Raw genomic sequence first — 20,911 nt, forward strand, 5'->3', positions numbered from 1 at the left:
GAATTAAAGCTGAAAGTCTGCACTTCAACTGCATCTGAGTTGTTTCATTTAAAATTCATTGTGGTAATGTACAGAACCAAAATTAGAAAAAAGTTGTCTCTGTCCAAATATTTATGGACCTAACTGTATGTGTATAAGTGTATGTATGTGGGTATAGATGTACTGTATGTATGCATGTGTGTATATGTATATGTACATATAATTTCAAAAGAAGAGCAACTAGGCTGTGAGGTTTGAGCTATTAGGAAGGACTAAAGAAGGTGAACCATTTCAGTTTACCAGAGATTAGGAGGTGTCATGATTGAAGTGTTTAAATTATAAAGAGAACTAGTACATTTTTCAACAAAAGATGGGAATTTGTTAAGAGTTTATTTTACTCAAACATTTTAACGTTTTCTTCACACAGAGGCCCACAGACACATGGAATGAAATATCAAGTAGTGTGGTGGAGAAAGTAAGGACCTTTAAAACTTGACTCAGTGTCAGAACTTATCTAATGGAATATAGGCTTGTGGGCCTAATGTCATGTTCTCATCAGAGTGGTTGTAATGTTCTAATGACCGTGCCTTGTCTAGGTGTGGCACTTTTGGAGCTTAGTCTGGCCTCCAGTAAAACCTCCAGTAAAAACTGAAAATGTACACCTTAGAATTGACCTGCAATGAGTAAATGTGGAGAAATAGCATCCTGCCCTTGATTGGCTTCTACATTGTGCCAAATTTTGTCAGAATTGACTCAGCACCCCCCCCCCAACCCCAAACTCAAAAGATGAGTTCCAGGTGTTTTTGCTGGATGTCAGATTATGCTTTAATTTTAATATACTGTCCTGAACTGTATTAAGGACATTCAGTGGACAGACAGATGGATGGATGGATGGAATGATGGAGAAACGCAGCTCATAAGAATAAACTGATCTCAATGGAAATGAATATTGAATTTTCAATGCTCAAGAATAAGCTTTTCATTCTGAGCACTACATCGTAAAACAGTCACCGCTAGAGTGGCTTCTTGTTGAGGATAATCAGCGGTGAGGCGAACGTTGGCAGATTGTTCATGGCTGAGAGATACTTAACTAGTAAACTTGAGTGAAGCAGATAGAGACTGCCGGGAAGAGATTAGTGATGTTATGCTAAAAAAATGCAATCTTTTATAAAGGAATCATGTTTTATTTGTGCATATAGCATCTAGCTATTGGTTCAACTGTGACTTTGTTATAAACAGTATGCAGCTCGGAGGATGTCAAGCACATCACAAAATCAAACTTGAGGAGCAGACCAGCAGTCGACCAGCAGTGACTTTAAATGACTACAGAATATGAAACTTGAGCTCCAAGCACTGTCAATGATGATCAGGTTTGATGGGAGGGATCTGCTGGATAAAGTTCATTTAAATTACATGACTTACTTGGTCCGAGTATATGAACCACCTCCTTTGAGATGTTTCAAGTGCAGACGTTTGGGCATTAAGGTGAAGTATTGGCTCTGAAACTAAGGATCTGTGCTGGTATCTGGAAGGTTGCAAGTTCAAATCCTGTTACTGCCAGAAGGGATCCTACTTCGTTGGGCCTTTGGGCAAAACCCTTATCCTTAAAATTGCTCGAAAGGTGCTGTACAATAGATGACTCTGCACTTTGACCCCCAAAAATAATGTGAAAAGACATGGAGATTAATAAAGTTTACAAAATAAAAAAAATATAGCAATAGTTTGTGAATGCAAAAAACAATGTTGTAGGTGTGGTGAAGAATGTGAATATGGAAAGTGTGGAGAAGTAGTCAGGCCAAAATGTATTAATTGTGGAGGAGAACATGTCCTATTCATAAAAGAGCAGTAAAAGTGCTGCAGGTATGAATTGAAATGGGCATATCATATGTGGAAGCTCTTCAGAGAGTACAGAATAGTGTTTCAAAGGGGCAGAGTAATGTTAAAAGTACTCACAAATCTGAGATGATTAGTAAAGTGCATAGCTTTATAATAAAGGAAACATTAATTGTAGAAAATGTGAAGTTTGTTACTTTTGTGGTAGATGTGGTAAATTGTTCAGCATAAGCCAAAAGTAAAACAGAGAAAAGATCATTTTGAAAGCTACGGAAAAATATCTAGAAGTAAAGGACTTAATTGTAGACATTATTAGTGATGCTTTACAGGGAGGAGGCAACAGCACTTAAACATCAAAGTAGGACTAGTAACGGTAATTTTAGTATTGCAATAGAATGTGAGAAGTTTGTTAACAAATTAATTTGAGTTTATGAAATATATTGGTGGGTTATCAAAAAAAACACATATAATATGTGTACAGGAAACGTGGCTGAAATCTCATTTACGTTTTACTGTACAAGGATATGTTGATAAAAGATATGATAGAAAAAAAGGAAATAGAGGAAGAGTAGCTAACTTTATCAGAAATGTGATAGCACATAGAGTTTTGGAAGTTGGGGTGGATAATGAGTCAGTTACAATTGAAATTTGGGAAAGGAACAGTACAATTCAGATAGTAAATTATTATAACAAAAATTAATACATGAAATATTAGAAGAAGTGGGTGGAAATAGGAAAACTAAGAGTATATGGTGTGGGGACTTCAATGCTCATAGTACAATGTGAGGATGTAGTAGCACAAATAAAAATGGGGCAATATTAGAAAAATTCCTGAAAGAGAAATGTTATGTGTATTTGAATGATGGTAGAGGAACAAAAGTGAATCTATATAATAATACTGTTTCAGCTATAGACCTTACTCTGGTGTCATGAGATCAAGCGAGAACATGTGAATGGGAAGTGGATAACAGCATCATAATGGGGAGTGATCATTTCTATATTACATGTAAACTGGGTATAAAAGCACAGCAAAGGAAAGATGAAGATGTATCTATAGATGGAATTTTAAAATGGCAAAATAGGAGTTATATAAAGATTTATGTAAAAGCAGATTTCCAGATCAGCTAGATATGGAGGATACCGAGTTGAGCTATGATGTTGTGTCTGATGCAATTAAATCAATAGCTAAAGAAGCAATTCCCAGATCAAAATGTGGTAGCAGGAGGAAAATAGTCCTTTGGTGGGCTGAAGAGTGTAAAAAGGCTATAATAAAAGAGAGAAATGAGGCATTCAGGAAAGTAAGGCAACGTTATTCATACTGTGCTTTTATATTATAAAAAAGAGCACAAGCAGTTATTAGGAGAGAAGTGAGATGGGCAGAAAGACTACACTGGAGAACATACTGTGATAGTATTGGGAAAAGATTCAGGTAGGAGAAATATGGAGCATGATACAGAAGTCGGGAGGATATAATAAACCAAATTTACTGCTGGTTCTGGTTGAGGGAGAAAATGTAGCAGCAACTGACATTAAAAACAGCATTATTAGCAAAAACATTTGTTAAGATACATAGCTCAGTAAATTTAAGTAAAGAACAAATGTTTTGTGGAGAAGCAGTTTTAGTACGCAATCCACAGAATGATGTGGAAAGAGATTTGTCTGACTCTAGTTTGGGTGCTGAATTTGCATTATTAGAGCTTAAATCAGCAACTAATAGTGCAAGACAGTCATCGCCTGGGGAAGACGACATATGTTGTATGTTTTCTAATTTATCAGAATTTAATCTTCTGTTGATTTTGGAATTATTTAATGGAATATGGGAAGAAGGGAAACTCCCCTCATCATGGAAGGTAGCAGTTGTCATTCCTTTATTAAAACCTAATAATAATCAGTCAAACCGATCCAGTTACAGACCCATCTCACTGATGCCTCATATATGTAAGATAAAGGAACACATGGTATTTGCAAGATTAAATTATTTTTTGGAAAGTCATGGAAAATTAGCTGTGCTTCAAGCTGGATTTTGAAAAGGGAGAATGACAATGTACTGTACTTGGTACTGAGTTTGAAATCAGATATTCATAAGGCTCAAGTTAATAAAGAGTTTGTGATAGCAGTTTTCTTTGATGTAGAGAAAGCATATGATATATTATGGACAAAAGAGTTATTGATCAAACTTGAAAAGATGGCAATAGGTGGAAGAATGTTCAACTGGATCAGAGGTTTTCTAGATGAAAGGAAGATAAAGGTCAGGGTGGGATCATCATTTTCAAAAGAATATGATATAGAGAATGGGACTCCACAAAGGAGTGCATGTAGTCCCATCCAAATGTAAGAAAACCATTAATGTTCTCAGGTGTTTAGTTGGGTGTGATTGAGGTCCAAATAGGAAGTCTCTTAAACAGCTGTATATTTCAGCTATTAGAACTATAATTGATTATGAATGCATTGCATGTGGGTCACCGTCACGGGCGGTATTAAAACCCCATGTTCAAATCAAGCCCACCCAGGCTTTGAGAATATGTAGTGGTGCTATGAAATCCTCTCCAGTATCAGCAATATTAGTAGAAATGGAGGAGATACCTTTGTATTTATGCAGAATGCAATTGGCAGTAGTCTACTGGATTCATTTGAGGGAACACAACGGCAGACATCCAGTATCAGCATCACTAGAAGACTGTTGGGAACACCTTAGTAATAAAGTAGTCAGTTTTGGATGGTTGGGAAATGAATGGGCAAAAAAATCTTGGGGTATTTAAATATGAATTTGTTCCCCGTGTACCTATTTTGGCTTTTCCACCATGATTTTTCCCATTGCATGTACTGATTTTTTTCTGATTCAATATCTGTTTTATCAAGTATTAATTGAATTGTGTTGAGCTCAATTGAACTGAATTACTTTATTGTCATTGTACACGGTACAATAAGATTCAATATGCAGCTCCTCCACAAAAAAGTATTTTCATAAAATGGCAAACATAGCATAATTGAACAATAGAAATATGCTACAATATGAAAACATAAGTACATATACATGTGTGCTCTACAAAGTGCTCTACCTGGTGCACTTAATGGACTGATTGAGTGCCTTTATAGCTCTTGGGATGAAATTTTCTCTGAGCTTTGAAGTCCATGCATGAAGTGTAGCGTTCGCCAGATGGGAGAAGTTGAAATAAACTGTGGCATGGGTGAGTGGAATCCATGCAGATGCTGGTGGTTTTCATGAGGTAGCGTGTACTATAGATGTCCTCCAGGGCTGTAAACTGTATCCTGATAATCCACTGCGCTCTTGACATGATCCTCTGTAGAGTTTTCCGATCAGCAGCTCTGCAGCTGAGATACCACACACAAATACAATGGGTTAAAATACTCTCTGTGGTGCAGCAGTAGTAGGTCAGCAGCACCTGCCAAGGGATTCCAGCTATTTACAACATTTTTAAGAAAAACACCCATTGCTGTGCTTGTTCAGCAGTGCCGTGGCGTTAGCTGTCCATGAAACGTCCCTGGCGATTTACATCCCCAGGAACCTAAAGCTTGATGCACAATACACCCTTTCCCCATTGATGAAAATGGGAGCGTGATACTCATCATGTGATCTTTTGAATTCGATGTTGATCTCCTTGGTCTTCCCTGTGTTGAGGGATAGGTTGTTCACAGAGCACCATCTCACCAGATTTTTCACCTGTGTTCTGTAGGCCAAGTCGTCATTATTGGAAATTATTTCAATGACTGTTGAATTTAATGATGGTGTTTATGGTATATGCAGGTGCACAATTGTGAGTAAAGAGGGAGTAGAAGATGGGGCTAAGTACACAGCCTTACACTGCGCCCGTGGTCAGGGTTATGGTGGAGGAGAAATGGGTGCTCAACTGTACCACCTGATGGCACTCGGACAGGAAGCTGAGGATCCAATTACATAGTGGTATGCTGAGGCCCAACTGGTGCAGTTTATGGATGAGCTGAGAGGGGACAACAGTATTGAAAGCAGAGATATAGTCTACAAATAGCATCCTCACATAAGTACTCTGTTCCTCTAGATGAGTCAGGGCTGTGTGCTGGGCTAGAGACATGACACCCTCTGTAGATCTATTTATTCCAGGGAGCAGGGGGAGAGGTTGGCTTTAATGTCATAAGAGAGAGACAGTCTTTCAAAGCACTTCATTATTATTGGTGGCTGAGTGATTGGACGATAATCATTCATATTACTGATGTTGGTTTTCTTCAGCACTGGCCCAATAATGGCTGATTTAAGGCATGCAGGGACCATTTCCAACACCAAGGAGAGATTCAAGATATTTGTAAATACCTCAGCAAGCTGCTCAGCACAGTTTCTAAGCACCCGTCCTGAAAATCCATCTGGTCCAGCAGCTTTCCAAGGCGTGTGCCGTACATCATACATGCTCAGTCTGAAGGTGGGAGACTTGGCATCCTCTGTGGCTGTATTCTTTCCAGGTGGAGTAAGGTTGCTAGATTCAAAACAGGCAAAAAAAGGTGTTGAGATCATTGGCCAATGTGACATCACTGTGGGGAGAGCCCGGGCTGCTTTTGTGGTCAGTAATAGCTCTAATGCTTTTCCACTTGCCCCTGGTACCCATGCTGTAAAAATGATCTTCCACGTGTTTCCTGTAGATGTCTTTGGCCTTTTTAATACCTTTTTTTTCAGGTTTGACCTGGCAACCCTTTAGGCTATGGGATCCCCAGGTCTAAATGCATGGTTTTGTATTTGGAAAATGTTTTATCTTCTTCTCCCTAGTGACATTGTGCACATACTGTAGTTACGGACGCAGAACAGAACAGTGGATGTGTATTCCTCCAGGTCTATCTCTGTGTCCCCGTATAGCCTGCTGTGCAAATAGTTCCCACTGTGTGCATTCAAAGCAGTCTGTAAGCTTTGATATGACTTGCTCCGGCCATATTTTTACTATTGTGACAGCTTTGTTTCTGTGGGTAAGAGGTCTGTATTAAGTCAGTAAATTCCAAACGTAGGCCAGATATATTAATAGAGAAACAGCAACAGTTGTGGAAATTAAATATCCTGGTCATAGCTGTTTATTTCCTATGGGTTCTTGCTCAGGGAAATGAGGTAGCTGATAACTTGGCTAAGCAGTCATTCAGTATTAACAATATAAATGTAACAGTGCCACTGCATAAAGGGGAGCCAAAACCTTAATAAAACATCCATTAAATCAATCTGGCAACAGAGTTGGGGTAAAGATAAGAAAGGAAGGCATCTATATGAAATTCCAAAGGTGGTGGGAAAGAGCAAATTAGAAAGCAGAAATAGAAGGGGAGAAGTCATCATCACACTGTGACGTCTTAGGCACACAGGCTTAAATTATTCACTGTTTAGAATAAACAAACATCACACAAGGATATGCAGAAAATGTATTTATCCTGAAACAGTAAAGCGTATATTACTGGAGTGTACTGCGTATAAGGAGCAAAGAATGCATGTTTTTTAAAAAAAAAACCTGCAATCTGTCGGACAGGAGGTTATTACAAAGGTAGGTATATTAGGATAGTGTTGGCAATATAGTGTCTCGAATGCTTATTTGATCTTTTTTTTAAGTGTTGGACTTTTTGTTATTATTTGAGGGTTTTTTTCTCTTCATCACCTCCACCCCCCGTAAGGTATACTTCCTGAGTCGCTGCTCCACACTCCAGCTCAGTAGGTGGCGGTAATGCACCATTTACGTTGGTCTGCTAACCGCCATAAAACCCAGAAGAAGAGAGGGAGAGAGAGAGAGAGAGATAGAGAGGGAGGGGAAATAGTAGAGTCGAAGGGAGGAGAGGAGCGCAAAGCGCAACATCTGCTGGGATTTTGGGTGGCTGTGTTATTATTCTGCTCAAAAGGACGCGCACGGACACCGACACCCGCTAAGAAGATGGTGCTCATCAAGGAGTTGTGAGTATCCGAGCCTCGGTGCAATTTCGCGGAAGCCTTGACCGTGACTGCCAGACCGCTCGTCGACAGATGTGGTTGGAGGCGTCGTTGCACCTCGCGGAGGCTCGACTCCTCAACCTACGGCTGTACGCGGCGCGGTGAAATCAGATGTACGTCGAAGAGGGGCTGTAGGGCGCAAGGAGGGGGCAGACTGGGCGACGAGAACCAGGATAAGGAATGTGGGGCAGTAGAGAGCAAAGTGGAGCAAATGAAACGTATGATAGAGAGCGCAAGGGGAAGGACAAATAGGGTAAAGGCGACAAACGGGAGACGAAAGTGAAGAAAGGCAATGCCAGCTTGATGAGCATGAAGTAGACAAGGGCAAAATGAAGGGAGTACACGGGGTGAGGAAACTGAAGGCAAGAGGAGGGAAAGGAAAGCAAGAGCTGGAGTAGGCACGGGCACGGAGAGAAAACGGAAAGGAGATACAGAATGTAGCGAAAAGATTTGGGGTCAGAAGAGATGCAGGCTGACAGAAAAGTAAACCGCAGAAGGAAGTGGAGTGGAAAAGGTGGGGAAAAGTAAAGGAACGGGACTGGGCAATTGGGATAAGGAGGTAGAGGGGTAAGCGTAATATAAGTGAAAGGAGGAAATGTGAGGCAAAAGGAAAAACGGAGGCATGTTGCAAAGAGGTATAGATGGGGGGGGGGGGTCATTGGGGAAAAGAAAACGACGGAGCGGTGATGACAAGGGCGAGAGATGGAGTGAGTGAAGACGAAAAGTGTAAAGTGGGTGAGAGGCAGAGAACTTGTTAGGATGCAAGGCAAAATTTGAACAGGTGAGGTGTGAAAGTCAAGGAAAATACTGGAGGGCAATTACTGAAAGACGATTGGAAATTTCACCGAAGCCCCGCTTAATGTTTTAAACGGGTTGGAGCTTCCTACAAACTGTAGTTGTTTTATTACCTCCGTCGGGGTTTTAATTTGCATACGTCAAGGTGTTTTAGCTCACATATGCTATTCACTCTTCCATGTTGTCGGTATTATCTTGTCATGTTTACATACAGTATTTGAATGCCAATAATTCATATACTTGTCATAATAATGCGTAATCTTAAAGTTTTGCTTAGTATAATAATTTACTACATTTCAGTTCCCATATTAATTCACCCACCGTTCCCACTGTGATTGTCATACTGACATTTTAAGCTGTCCCGATTCTGGATAAGCCGCGCTTTCCACACTGCAACCTGTGCTCACTCGGTCCCCGATTCAGCGTAGCTTCACGTCGCTCCGCAGCTGCGCTTGATGCGGATCCGGGCTGCCGCACCATGTCTGACGTAATGTGGTTTATTAATAACGCCAGGGACAGTAATCATTATCGTCTTCTCTGACCGAAACGAGATCGGCCTCGCTGGCGTGTGTGAAACGCAGGCGCCTTGTCACATTCGTCATTAACATTCTGCGTCTTTGAAACCCCGGCGCTGGCACTTGCAAGAAAGTGCTTCTATTTGTACCGCCTTTGGTATCAGGTACAGTGCTGACCTTCACCTGCCCCTCGCCGGTGTGGAAGAGATCGCCAGCCTGTCACTAAGTAGATCCAGTGCAACTGAATAAATTAGTTCAGCATCAGCAGGACACCTCTACACCAAAGAGACCCCAAACCGCGCTCGTCAGATGCTCGAAAGAGGCAGTGGAGCGCAAAATTAATATCCAGGTGACGTGAAAGATGAGAACTGTGGTCCTGTTCGCACGGGACTAGTCACCAGAGGATGGCTGGTAATTTTAAATTATTATGTGAGGACACTGGTAATTCGAGAGCCCATTTTAATGGGATTAGAATAGCAGGCCATACACGCGGATTATGCAGGCTTAGACTATTAATGGGAGGAATGAATGTATCCATCCATTTTTGTACTCGCTTAGTTGTCCATTGGAACCTGTTAGTAAACTGGGCTCACTTAAAAGGATGTCACTCTAGACTTTGCAATAGGCAATGGCTGGGCAATCTACTGAATTCGTGTACATTTTAAATAGTTGTCTTGATAATTTGTTTATTGTGTGATATGCAATATATAAAAGTATTGGTTTCCAGTACAGAGTATAACATGTAATGAATTAACCATTATGCTTTGCTTTGAAAGGAACTTATTTTTTTGTTTGTAAAGCACACTGTTGTATTGTTCAATGTGAAAGATGTGATAAAGACTGATTTGTTTGAACATTTGAGAACTTATCAGGAGAAATAGTCTTTAAGGCCAACAAAGCTTTCCTGGCCTTATGCAGATTTTTTTTTTTTACCAAAATCCAGTTTTGAAAAGTTTTTCAAAAGTACCACACTACATTATACTTTATACAGAGAACCATAGACACGTGTAGTAAAGAAAAACTTTCTAATGTCAGTAACATGATCTACCTATAACAAGTTTCCCATCTGTGTCCCTGTTGAAGAATTTAAATTAAAACGGATCTACTGTACTAATTGTTATAATCATTTTAAAAGCGTCAATCATGATACCTCTTAATCTTGATGTTTAATTCATTTGAAGTTTCTGAATCAGTCTAGTCACAAGGGGGCTCTGCCCCCTGCTCGCTTCGCTCGCCTACCCCCGGCATTGGGTATCCTGAAATACATTAGTCGAGCTCGTTCGTTTTGGAGCCATGCCCGCTTTGCCCGTGGCATTTCAGATGCGCGTTGTAGGCGCCTGCGTTCATTGATTGTATCCAGGCGGGCTTGTTTTTGTATATCCGTCAGTCGAGGTGCTTTGCTTCCGCAGTTTCAGACGCGCGTTGTAGGCGCCTGTGTTCATTGATCTTATCCAGGTGGGCTTGTGTTTGTATCGTTGAGCTGTATTGTGTTTGAATTCGGTGTAAAGCGTTCAGCGGTTTGTACAATCCCAAGCAGCACATTATTCCTAACTTCACTCCGCAGTAGTGCCACTCACAATATGGCAGTGACGCCTGCGCCTTCACTCCGCAGTAGTGCCACTCACAATATGGCGGTGACGCCTGCACCTTTCGTACTATCTTTGTGGACCTGTGGGGCCTCCGTAGCCTCTCACATTTGACTCTGGGGTGCAGCGCAGAATTCTCTTTTCTGTGTGGTTGTGTCGTTAGTGGTAGGTATGGGTGCGTTGTTGCTTCATTTCTCATTCACGTTAGTTGAGCTCTTTCGTTCTTGGGCCGTGACTCCTTTGTTCACGGTGGATATGACTTCGCTTGCGGTTTATGGAACGCGTGCCTGCGCAGTACGTCTCATGGTCCCATCGCCGTGTCCCTGCGTCCATATCCGGTGTTTTCTCGGTTAGTAATATAGATTCTCTTCTGGACTTTCTCTAGTGGTGCTATGTTGCTTTTGTAACATGGAGACCAATACTGAACAGTACTCCAGGGAAGGCCTGACTAGTGCCTTATATAACTTAAGCCTAATTCCCCTTGACTTGCAGTCTCCTTATCGTAACCTATAACCTAACCTCCTTTTAGCCTGATTAATGGCTTCTGTACTCTGTTTGCATGTAAATTGTGGCAAGTTTAATGATTCCTAGATAATTTTCTCAACGTTAAAGTTTCAGACCTCCCATTGTGTATTCATATCTAACGTTTTTACTTCCTACATGTAATACTTTACATGGCCTTGCATTAAATTTAATCAGAGTTGTGGCCTTGTGTTAATGGCACTGGGACTAGAATGCTACAGGTTCCCTGGTTCATTTCCTTCCTCTGATCCCCTGTGTGACTCAGTTAACCTGTCTATTGTCCATCTTTCAGTGGTGTTCACTAGAGAAAGATGCTATAAAATAAACAGAAAATGAATTGTTAGTTTGTATTAGGACTTGCATAAGAGAGGTTATAATGGTGAGAATTTTTTTTTTCTACTTCTTCAAGGATTCTAGAAGATGTTAGGTATATTTATAGATATGTGTAAGACTGAGACATCTAGACGGGTGGTCTCCAGACAGATGTGAATCTTAGAGTCGCCAGCATAGTCCTAGAACATGTTACCAGTGTCTTTGCTTGCCCACATATTGCACAGTAGTAGATGATCTAAGAAGAACTAACTGTATTCTGGGGAGTGAAATTTTGGAACCTGCTCTACACCAGTTGTAGCAAGGTTGTACTGTGGTTGGAATTGTGTGTCTTGGATTTGCTATTTGTACAGAGTGAGCACATTCTCCTTGGGAACTGCATGGCTTTTCCCCATGTATTCAAGTTTTCCTCCCGTATTCTAAAGATGTGTGTATTAGGTTAACTGATGATTCTAAACAGGTTCAGTATTTGTGTGTGTGTAAAAGAGAGTGTGAGTTCCATGATATACTAGTGCCAGGTCCAGTTTTGTTACCTACTTTGTGCCCAGTCTGCTGGGATAAGCTTCATAGATCTGCAACTCCAAATAAGCCCAATTTATGGGCTTATTAAGTTAATTTATAACTTTAAATTGACTTGGTACAAATGAGTGTGCCCTGGGATGGACTGGCACCCCTACCAGGGCTGGTTCCAGCCTAAACGGAGTTAAAGCTTGTGGTTTCCCATGAACCTGAACTGATATGATTAAGTTTAAAAATGTATGACTTTGATCAGCATACAGCAACAGGTAAAATCTTGTCCTTCAAAGCTTTTGAGAGATAACTAAAATAATTCTAAAAGTCAGTGTTACAGGTAATAAAAGGCACTTTTGCCCTGTTGTGTGAATTGAAAAATTAGGGTTTTGAACACACTTGAAATATGCCCAGTGGGGTTTTTATATGTCAAAAAGGATAAATGAGGAGCAAGGCCATCTTATTTTTCATGATGACGTCTACCTGTAGATACATTATAAGCGTGATTGGCTGCTCTGTAGCTTCTAGAATTAAAGAAAACTGCACCTTCAAGCTCTGTGGCATTTGAGTTCCTAAAGACATTTTTGTGCTTCAGTTTAAGCTAGCGTAAAATGGGATCCTAAAGAAACTCTCGAAGATGTGAACCTGATATGAGGTCAAATAATGTGCCCGGACCTCTGCACACAATACTTGACTTTGGTTTCACTTGATAGGACCTCCTGAATGCTGCACTGGAGGTTTTGCTTGTTACCTGACCCAGAAGGAGCAGAGTGATGTCAAACAGGTCAGAACGGAAGAAATGGAGAAGTCTGACCTTGACAGAGAAGAGGATATCTTTTTTTTAAAAAAACTGAGCTGGCTTAGTAATCTCAAGAACGCTAATTGTCTTGTGAATACTGGAGTTGGAAATGCTTGTAGTCTGGTGCTTAATGTCCATTTTTCATTTCTGTGTCATATTAAGCAAACGATTCTAAAACAAACATTCAGAAAAAGTATTTTAACATGGGAACCCTTCATAAGTCAGGCTTGCCAAGTTTATATGAGCAGGTTGTAGTTTTAAATTTGGTAAGACAATGGTTTCTTTATTTCTTTGAACTAGTGTCATGTATGACTTCTTAAGTGATTCACCCTGGGTGCTGAAGGGTTAGAGTTCTGAGAAAAGGATGTCTCTATTCACCCATTTGTCTTCTTCATAAGTGGGGTTTGAAGAGGTTTGGATAATCAATACCTGCCTAAAGTTCAAGTCAGCATCACAGGTAAACATCTTAGTCTTTATGCTTTCAGTTTGGAATGATCTGACTTTCAGTATGAAGTCGTGGGAGTTTCTACACTCTTCCTGTACTCCTCCCTTCCCTCTGTAGGTGACACAAATGTCCAGGTAATAGCACTCATTTGGACCAACCTTTAATGGACAGTGACATCATTCCTCCTAGCCAATAACCCAAACGGTCACTCAGACTAATGAAGATCTAAGTTAGCCTGAGGCATGCAACAGGACTGGCGTTTGCCTTTGTGGTGTGAAACAGACTGTCACAACATATATGTCGTAGAGGTGCTAGGTCACAATATTTCATTAGCTGGAACAGTTCATTAGTAATATAGTACCTTCAGAGGGAACATCATTCAAAATTCCTTCCTGTGAACAATTGAACATGATGTTTTCATAGCAAGTAAATGAGCTGCACGGGGTCACCCTGTAAGCCAGTGGTGAAATATGAGAACATATTCTTGATGTCTAATATGCGGTAGATGTTTTGAAGTATGCACTTTGCATGAGGGGCAGACTTAAAATGTAGGTGAAGATGAACTGCTTTGTTGCACTCCCAGCCCAGCCCCCTACTTAATCTTTTAAACTATAAGGAGTGCTTTAAGTAAAGGAGTTGTGGAAAGCTGGCAAAAGAAGACATACTGGGTATTTAGTAAGCCACACAGCTCTCTAGTGTATCATTTTATATGCTCTTTAATATAAAAAATCAGCAGATGGTTGGGTTTCAGATGCATTGTAAGGTTTCGTCTTTCATGTGGTGGCACAGAGGCTTTGCTGCCTCACAGTTCAAGAAACCTCGGTTCAGATTTAAGCCAGGTCATGGCCCTATGCCGTTTGTATTTTCTTCCGAAGTCTGCATGGATATTTCCTCCTGCAACCCAAAGTAATGTGTGTTAGTTTAATTCAAATTCCAAAAGTTGCCTAATGTGAGTAACTGTAGGAATGTGTGTGAGTTTACCCTGCAGTGGACTGGTACCTTATATAGAGTTGCCTCCTACATTACAACGATCGCTGGCACACCACTCGCGATCATAAATGTATGTTTTAATCTGGTATCTGAAGGCCTTTCAGACTTTGAACCCTGTCCACCTATGGACATATTATTTGCAAGCTTTCACTCGGAAACAGAAATCTGAAAGTCCCCCAGTGACAAAGTGGTCACTTTTGTGAACTGTGGGGTAATGGCTAGCTCCTTTCAGATGTTTTATTTATATTTAATATTCCACTGTGCTCTTGTGTCTCTAGAAGTATTTGAGTACAAGTTTATGTGTTCAAGTGATTACATTTGGTGTCTGAGAAGAGGATAACAGAACATAGCAGACATTAAGAAGTGGAATAAGCATTCATCCATCATGCAGTCTAGGATTACTGTTAAAGTTTACAGAGTGAGTAATCCAGTGTGGATTGAAAAAGGTGGAGTTGGATTTAACACTCCCATCTCTGTTAGTGTCCTCGGTGACTGAATAAATTCAAACACACCAGTCATCAATCAGGAAATGCTGTAAACCTGTCAGGACTGAAAGAATAAAAAGGCACAATGTAAAAGAATGGCTCAGGAAAACTGCTGGGTATTCCTTCATAGCAGTTATTATGGTCCATTTGCTAAGACACTGGACCTTGAAGCACTAGGTTGCTTGTTCATTCTCCATCACTGACTCTGTGTGTGACCCTATTTAACCAACCTATATGTTCCATTTGTGCACAATATCCTGAAATAATTGTGTGACAGAGATTCCAGTTGTCAGCACTACTGCCTTACATCTTCAGAGATCAAGCATCATAAAGTTGAGCTTCTTCAAGGGTGACAAGAATAAAACAATTTCGTGATGATCCAAATTGTTTGACATCATGGGGAGCCAGTGTCCATCTTGACAACATTTGGGCGCAAGACAGAAACCAACTCTAGGTACTGTGCCATGCCATTGCCACGCATACCCCTAGTCACACCTAGCAAATTTAGAGACTTCCAATTTAAATTTTATCTGCAGTTTGCCATGAAGCGTGCAAGTTCCATTTCAGAGGGTTTAGGCATACTGCTCAGTCAAGCTGGCATGGAGTTAACCTGAGGATTTGCATTATTTGAGACTGGCTCAAGATGACAAATGCCAAGTATGGGCAACTCCTTGAGTGAATTTTAAGGTCGTTGTGGAAGAACAATCACAAAGGCTGGGCCAAGTATTTGTGGAATTATTAACAAGGTAAACAAATACTTCCAAATCGCTCAAAATATAGCATACTGTATTTATGAAAAGAATTAGAAAATGGCCTTCAATTTGTTCTCCCCAGAGGTGTAGCAGAAACATTGCAGCCTCCCTTATCCACGTGAAGATGTTGTTGAAAAGACTTCTGCAGTAAGCAGTCAGTAAAGCCTGACATATTGGGCTATGTGTTCAGCCAAGTAGTCGTTTCAGATTTGCATTTTTTTTTTTTTTTTTTTTTTTAATTTCCCAGGACAGACTGATCTTTCTAAAAAGTGGAATTATGTTTGAAAATTAAATTAGGAAAATGGTAAATGTTAAGCAGGAGTTTATATATACTTGTCTGGCACAACTGACCACACACACACACACACACACACATACATACATATTTGCATGTTGTATTGTTCATATTGTCATATTATTTATACTGTGCACAGTGTCTATATTGCTGTTTTACTGATATTTTTCCATACTTATTTGTTTGCTTCCTGCATTGCACATCTAAGCTGTTATACTGTTTATTACTACAGGGACGTTTTTTTTTTTTTTTTTGTCCATTACATTTTGTTTGTTTCATTCTTATTTTACTGTATTGTCTTATTTTTTGTTTGTTCTATTTTTATCTTATTTGTTGTCTTTATAGCATTGACTATGGAAGTTGCAAATGTAATTTCATTGTACTTGTGCAAGACAACAAAGATCTGCTCTTCTATGGATTGTATGCTGCATAACTCTGTCTGCTGTAGCCTTTTAGTGCTGTTGTAAAATTAAAAAAGTACTTAAGACGGTGCATATGGGGGGTGGGAGTTGAGCCCAGATTTAAAAAAAATAATAAAGTTAAAAGTTTATCATTTACAACAGGTGAAGCCTTCATACAGTATCTAATCTTAGCTGTATATATGCACAGTGTGGTCAAACCAGACTTTAATTACTTCACAGCAGAGGTGACAGCAGCAGCAGCAATACAAATGGCTGTGGGACATTCGTTGAGGCTTCAAAAATCATTTAACAACTGGCAGTTTAAACAAATTCATTGTGAAGAAGAGGCATTTTGTCATTTATCAGAGGACAGTTAGTCTTGACTAGTGGAATGCAGACAGATGTGCTGCACATAGTGGATGAGAGGAACACATGTCCTTGTATGCTATAGGATCATGAAGATCATACATGATACCCAACGGATGTAGTGGGTTAGATGGATTTAGTAAAAAGTTTTGATTTAAAGTGTGTGTTGTGAGAAAACATCTAGTGAGCAGCTCAAATTTCTACTACTGTACAGCACAGTGGTTAATGCAGCTCTAAAATCCTGGCCCAGGCCCTGACAGGGTGAAGTTTACATGCTCTCTCAGAGCCCATGTTTGGATTTTTCTGCTGATATTTTAGTCTTCCACCCTCATCCTGAAGAGCTACGAGCTAAGGTAATTGGTAAATTCAAATCGGCTAAGTATGAATAAGTATGATCTGTATTGGACTGGTACCTTTCCAAGTTTAGTCCCTTTCTTCTGCATATCTACATTACTAAACCACAGTTTAATTTATGCACGGATGGCGGACGCACCGACGCGCATGCGCACTGCGCCGCAGCGCCCCAGAGTCAAACCCAGCAGCTTCCCAGAGTCGGTAGGTGATGCCTGAACAACACAACCTGTGAGCTCAACGATTTGTAATACAAAACCGAGCCTGTAGTTCCCAGAGTCAGTGCGTGGCGCCCAAACACCACAACCTGTAAACTACACCTTCTCTAATCCACTGTGCCAGCAGTCAGTGTGTGTAAGTTGGAGTATGCTTCCTAACAGTAAATGACTTCTACCTAACGACACAGCCACAGAACAACAAAGACGAGACCGCATGGATAAAAACAATACACGGAGGCTCCTACGACGCGCTTCAGACACACCAGAAGCAAAGACGTCACGGCTCCACAATGAAAGAGCTCAACTAACAGAAATACAAAACGAGCCCGTATGGATAAACACAATGAACGAACGCGCCCACAACGCGCTTCTGACACAGCAGAGGCAAAGGAGGCACGGCTCCAAATGGAAGGAGCTCAACGATTAGTAATACAAACACGAACCCGTATGGCTACGACCTGTAAATGAGCCTGTATGGATAGGAAGAATGAACGAAGGTGCCCACACAAAGAAACCGCTTTAGTACAAATATGTTTATTTAATTAAATGAAAACTTTACCCTTTACCATGGCTACGACCTGTGAACTAAACCTGAGGTAAAGCGTGCATGCCAGGTTGTACAGCCGCCCGAACGCGACCGCCCAAACCACCACATATACCACGTTCGTTTAGTAATGTAGCCCTCCATGCCCGGATCCAATGCCATGGTCACTTCAGCACGCGAATCCGCCGGCGTCAGCAACCGACTTCTCGCTGACAACACAGCCATAGAAAAACAAAAAAGAGACTGCATGGATAAAAACAATAAACTAAGGCGCCTACAACTGAGTCACAGCTCCAAAAAGAAACCGCTTTAGTACAAATATGTTTATTTCATTAAATGAACTTTCCCAGGACGCACCCACCCTCCATGATATTTCATCCCTCCAAGTATCGGAGGGAACAGAACGTGATTGCCATTCTTGCATTTGCGATTCTTTTGAGAATCGCGGGCTTGCTGGTTACTGTTAGAATAGACAGTTATTGGATTAAGCAGGTGTGAAGCTGAATGCATATATGCACAGTAGATATCACCTATATTGTGAATTTATAAAAATATTGTGACAGGATAGTCAGTTTAGTGAAAGTATTTTTGTTCATCTGTTACTCGTAAATTATACCAGTAGCTAGTCCTAGCATGACGTAGTCGGCATGTGTAGTAGCGCAGCTAAAGGATATCCAGCCAAAAATGGTGTCATCAGTCTGTAAAGTGCAGCTGTACTTAAATACAAGTATATGGAGAGTAGGCCTTTTTGGATTATGCACTAGATGTGTATACCACCTTAAGGGATGCTCATGGTTAGCAGAGCCTTGGACCTTTATAAAGAACATGTTTTTGCATTAATAGCTGACCAGATGGAGAGATCAGTAGTCTAGAGATTGACCATCCATGTCTACTCCATTTGAGTTAACTATGCCATTCAGGTTACAGCCAGCACTGTTTTGACCTTGAGTGTGCCACATATCACTTCTTACTATACAGTATATAATCCATCTGTTTTGCTCAGAAGAATTGGCTGCATCGACAGGGGGCAAAGACTGCCTGAGGAGATGAGGTTCTACAGTCCGGACCAAGGGGGCTGCTATGTTGAATATGCTAAGATTGCCTGGAAAGGACACATTGAGCTATCAAAAAACTTGCTTTCTTATATTCTCTTTCTGTCTACTTTTAATACTTCAATCAAATGAAACTCTTCACTTTAATTTAGTTGCCTGTTATATAATATATTGTATTGTTTTGATGGCCTCGTGTGTTTGTGCTCGTGTGTGCATAACATCCTTTGATCCATCAATTTTCTAACCCACTTTTATAGTTCAGAGTAACCGTTACTTCATTTCAACATTGGCTACTTGGTAGGAACCAACTTGGGACAGGCCGCTAGTTCGTTTAATGGTCAACATAAACAAAATGTGTTAGTCCGTTTTAAACCTTTTATTTATTTATTTTTACACTTTTAAACTTTTCTAGCCTAATAGCCTTTGCAATTTGTGCCAAAATTAATAATCATCTCACAGCATTCATTGTGCTGTAATTCAGCCAACACACAGTATGCAAAGAAGGAGGACCTAATAGGTGTCAAGTGCCATTCATGGATTCCAAGATACTAATTGAAAATGGTGCTGTGTGCCAGAACTAAAGAGCAGCCCTTTTGATAAAATGCAGCAGTGTTTGGCGTGCCCAATCATCTGTTGATGCACTGGGTGTGGCATTTTAGCAAACAACATATTTAAAGCCAAACCAGTCTGATTAACAACATCATGTCATGTACGCCCTAATTAGAGAGGCTCTGTGACACTACTGTTTTAAGTATTTCTTTCCTTTTTAATATGGTTTAATACAGTATGTTGTGTATATATTTCACAACTGTGCACAAAAGTTTTACTCCAAAAGAAAAAAAAAAAGAAGTGAAATCAAAAAAGAGAAGCTATGTCGTCGTTACAGTTCATCATTCCAGGGTTGTTGCTGATCTGGAAGAACTGTGATGATGTGTCACAGAGCAGGACTGCACGATGGCACTCTATGTAAGGCAGGGCTGCCCACAGTGACATGGGGCCAGAGGAGTGATGATGGTCTGGAAGAAGTAGCAGTTGTGTGAATTTGCCATTTACATTGTATCTTTTCTGGCTGTTAATATATACCGATCACCCATATTAAAACCACTGAATGGTAAAGCACCTGTCAAGGGATGGGATATATTAGGTAGAGTGGTGGCTCTGAGGCTAGGGATCTGCACTGGCAATCAGAAGGTTGCCGATTTGAATCCTGTAAATGCCAAAAGGGACTCTGCTCTGTTGGGCCCTTGAGCACGGCCCTTAACCTGCAATTGCTGAGCGCTTTGAGTAGTGAGAAAAGAGCTATATAAATGCAAAGAATTATTAGGCAGCATGTGAGCAGTCAGTTCTTGAAGGTGATGTGTTGGAAGCCGGAGAAATGGGCAAGTGTAAGGATCCGAGTGACTCTGACAAGGGCCAAACTGTGATGGCTACACAACTAGGTCAGAGCATCCCAAAACAGCAGGTCTTTTGGGGTGTTGCCAGTGTGCAGTGGTTAGTTCCCACCAAAAGTGATCCAAGGAAGCACCACTGGTGAGCTGGAGATACGTTCACAGGCGCCCAAGGCTCTTTGTCGTGTGTGAGGAGCAAAGGCTGGCCTGTTTGGTCTGATCCCACAAAAGAGCTTGTGTAGCACAAGTTGCTGAAAAACGTAATGCTGGCCGTGATTAAAAAGGTGTCTGAACACACAGTGTATCTCTGCTAGCTTCATTTGGGGCTGTGTAGCTGCAGACCAGTCAGAATGGCCGTGCAAAAACACCCACAAAAGCCATGTGAGCTTTAGAACTGGATCTGTGGGCAATGGAAGAAGGTGGCCTTGTCTGATGAATCGCATTTTCTTTCTAGATTTTGTGGATGGCCGGGTGTGTGTGCATTGTTTACCTTGGGAAGTGATGGCAGCAGGATGCACTAATGGAACAATGCAACCCAGGAGAGTCAATGTGATGCTTTGAGCAGTGTTCTGCTGGGTAGAGTAGTAGAGTACATACTGTACATTCCATCATGGTTATGGTATTTGCTGAGGACGGTGGCCTCTTTCAGCAGGTTAATGTACTCTGCTGCACTGCAAATATTATTCCATGATGGTTTGAGGAGCATGGAAAAATTACTTGCCCTCCATATACCCCAGATCTCAATTGGATCAAGCATCTCTGGGATGTGCTTGAAGTCTGATCAATGGGGCCCCACCTTGCAACTTAAAGGACT

The 20,911-nt window shown here is 40.8% G+C and overlaps 1 protein-coding gene across 2 annotated transcripts in view; it reads left to right on the plus strand.

Moving 5' to 3' along the window:
• The first annotated feature begins 7,544 nt into the window (after window positions 1-7,544).
• The window catches only part of pitpnab (phosphatidylinositol transfer protein, alpha b), a 68,841-nt gene continuing 55,474 nt past the window's right edge, over window positions 7,545-20,911 (plus strand). The window contains exon 1 of one of the 2 annotated variants that reach the window (XM_028806721.2): window positions 7,545-7,717. In XM_028806721.2, coding sequence (XP_028662554.1) covers window positions 7,698-7,717 — 20 coding nt within the window. In that variant the 5' untranslated portion in view covers window positions 7,545-7,697. The remainder of the gene's footprint in view (window positions 7,718-20,911) is intronic. The other variant, XM_028806722.2, reaches the window with a different exon arrangement.

Source organism: Erpetoichthys calabaricus, chromosome 8 (assembly GCF_900747795.2).
Source record: "Erpetoichthys calabaricus chromosome 8, fErpCal1.3, whole genome shotgun sequence".
Classification (NCBI taxonomy): Eukaryota; Metazoa; Chordata; class Cladistia; order Polypteriformes; family Polypteridae; genus Erpetoichthys; species Erpetoichthys calabaricus.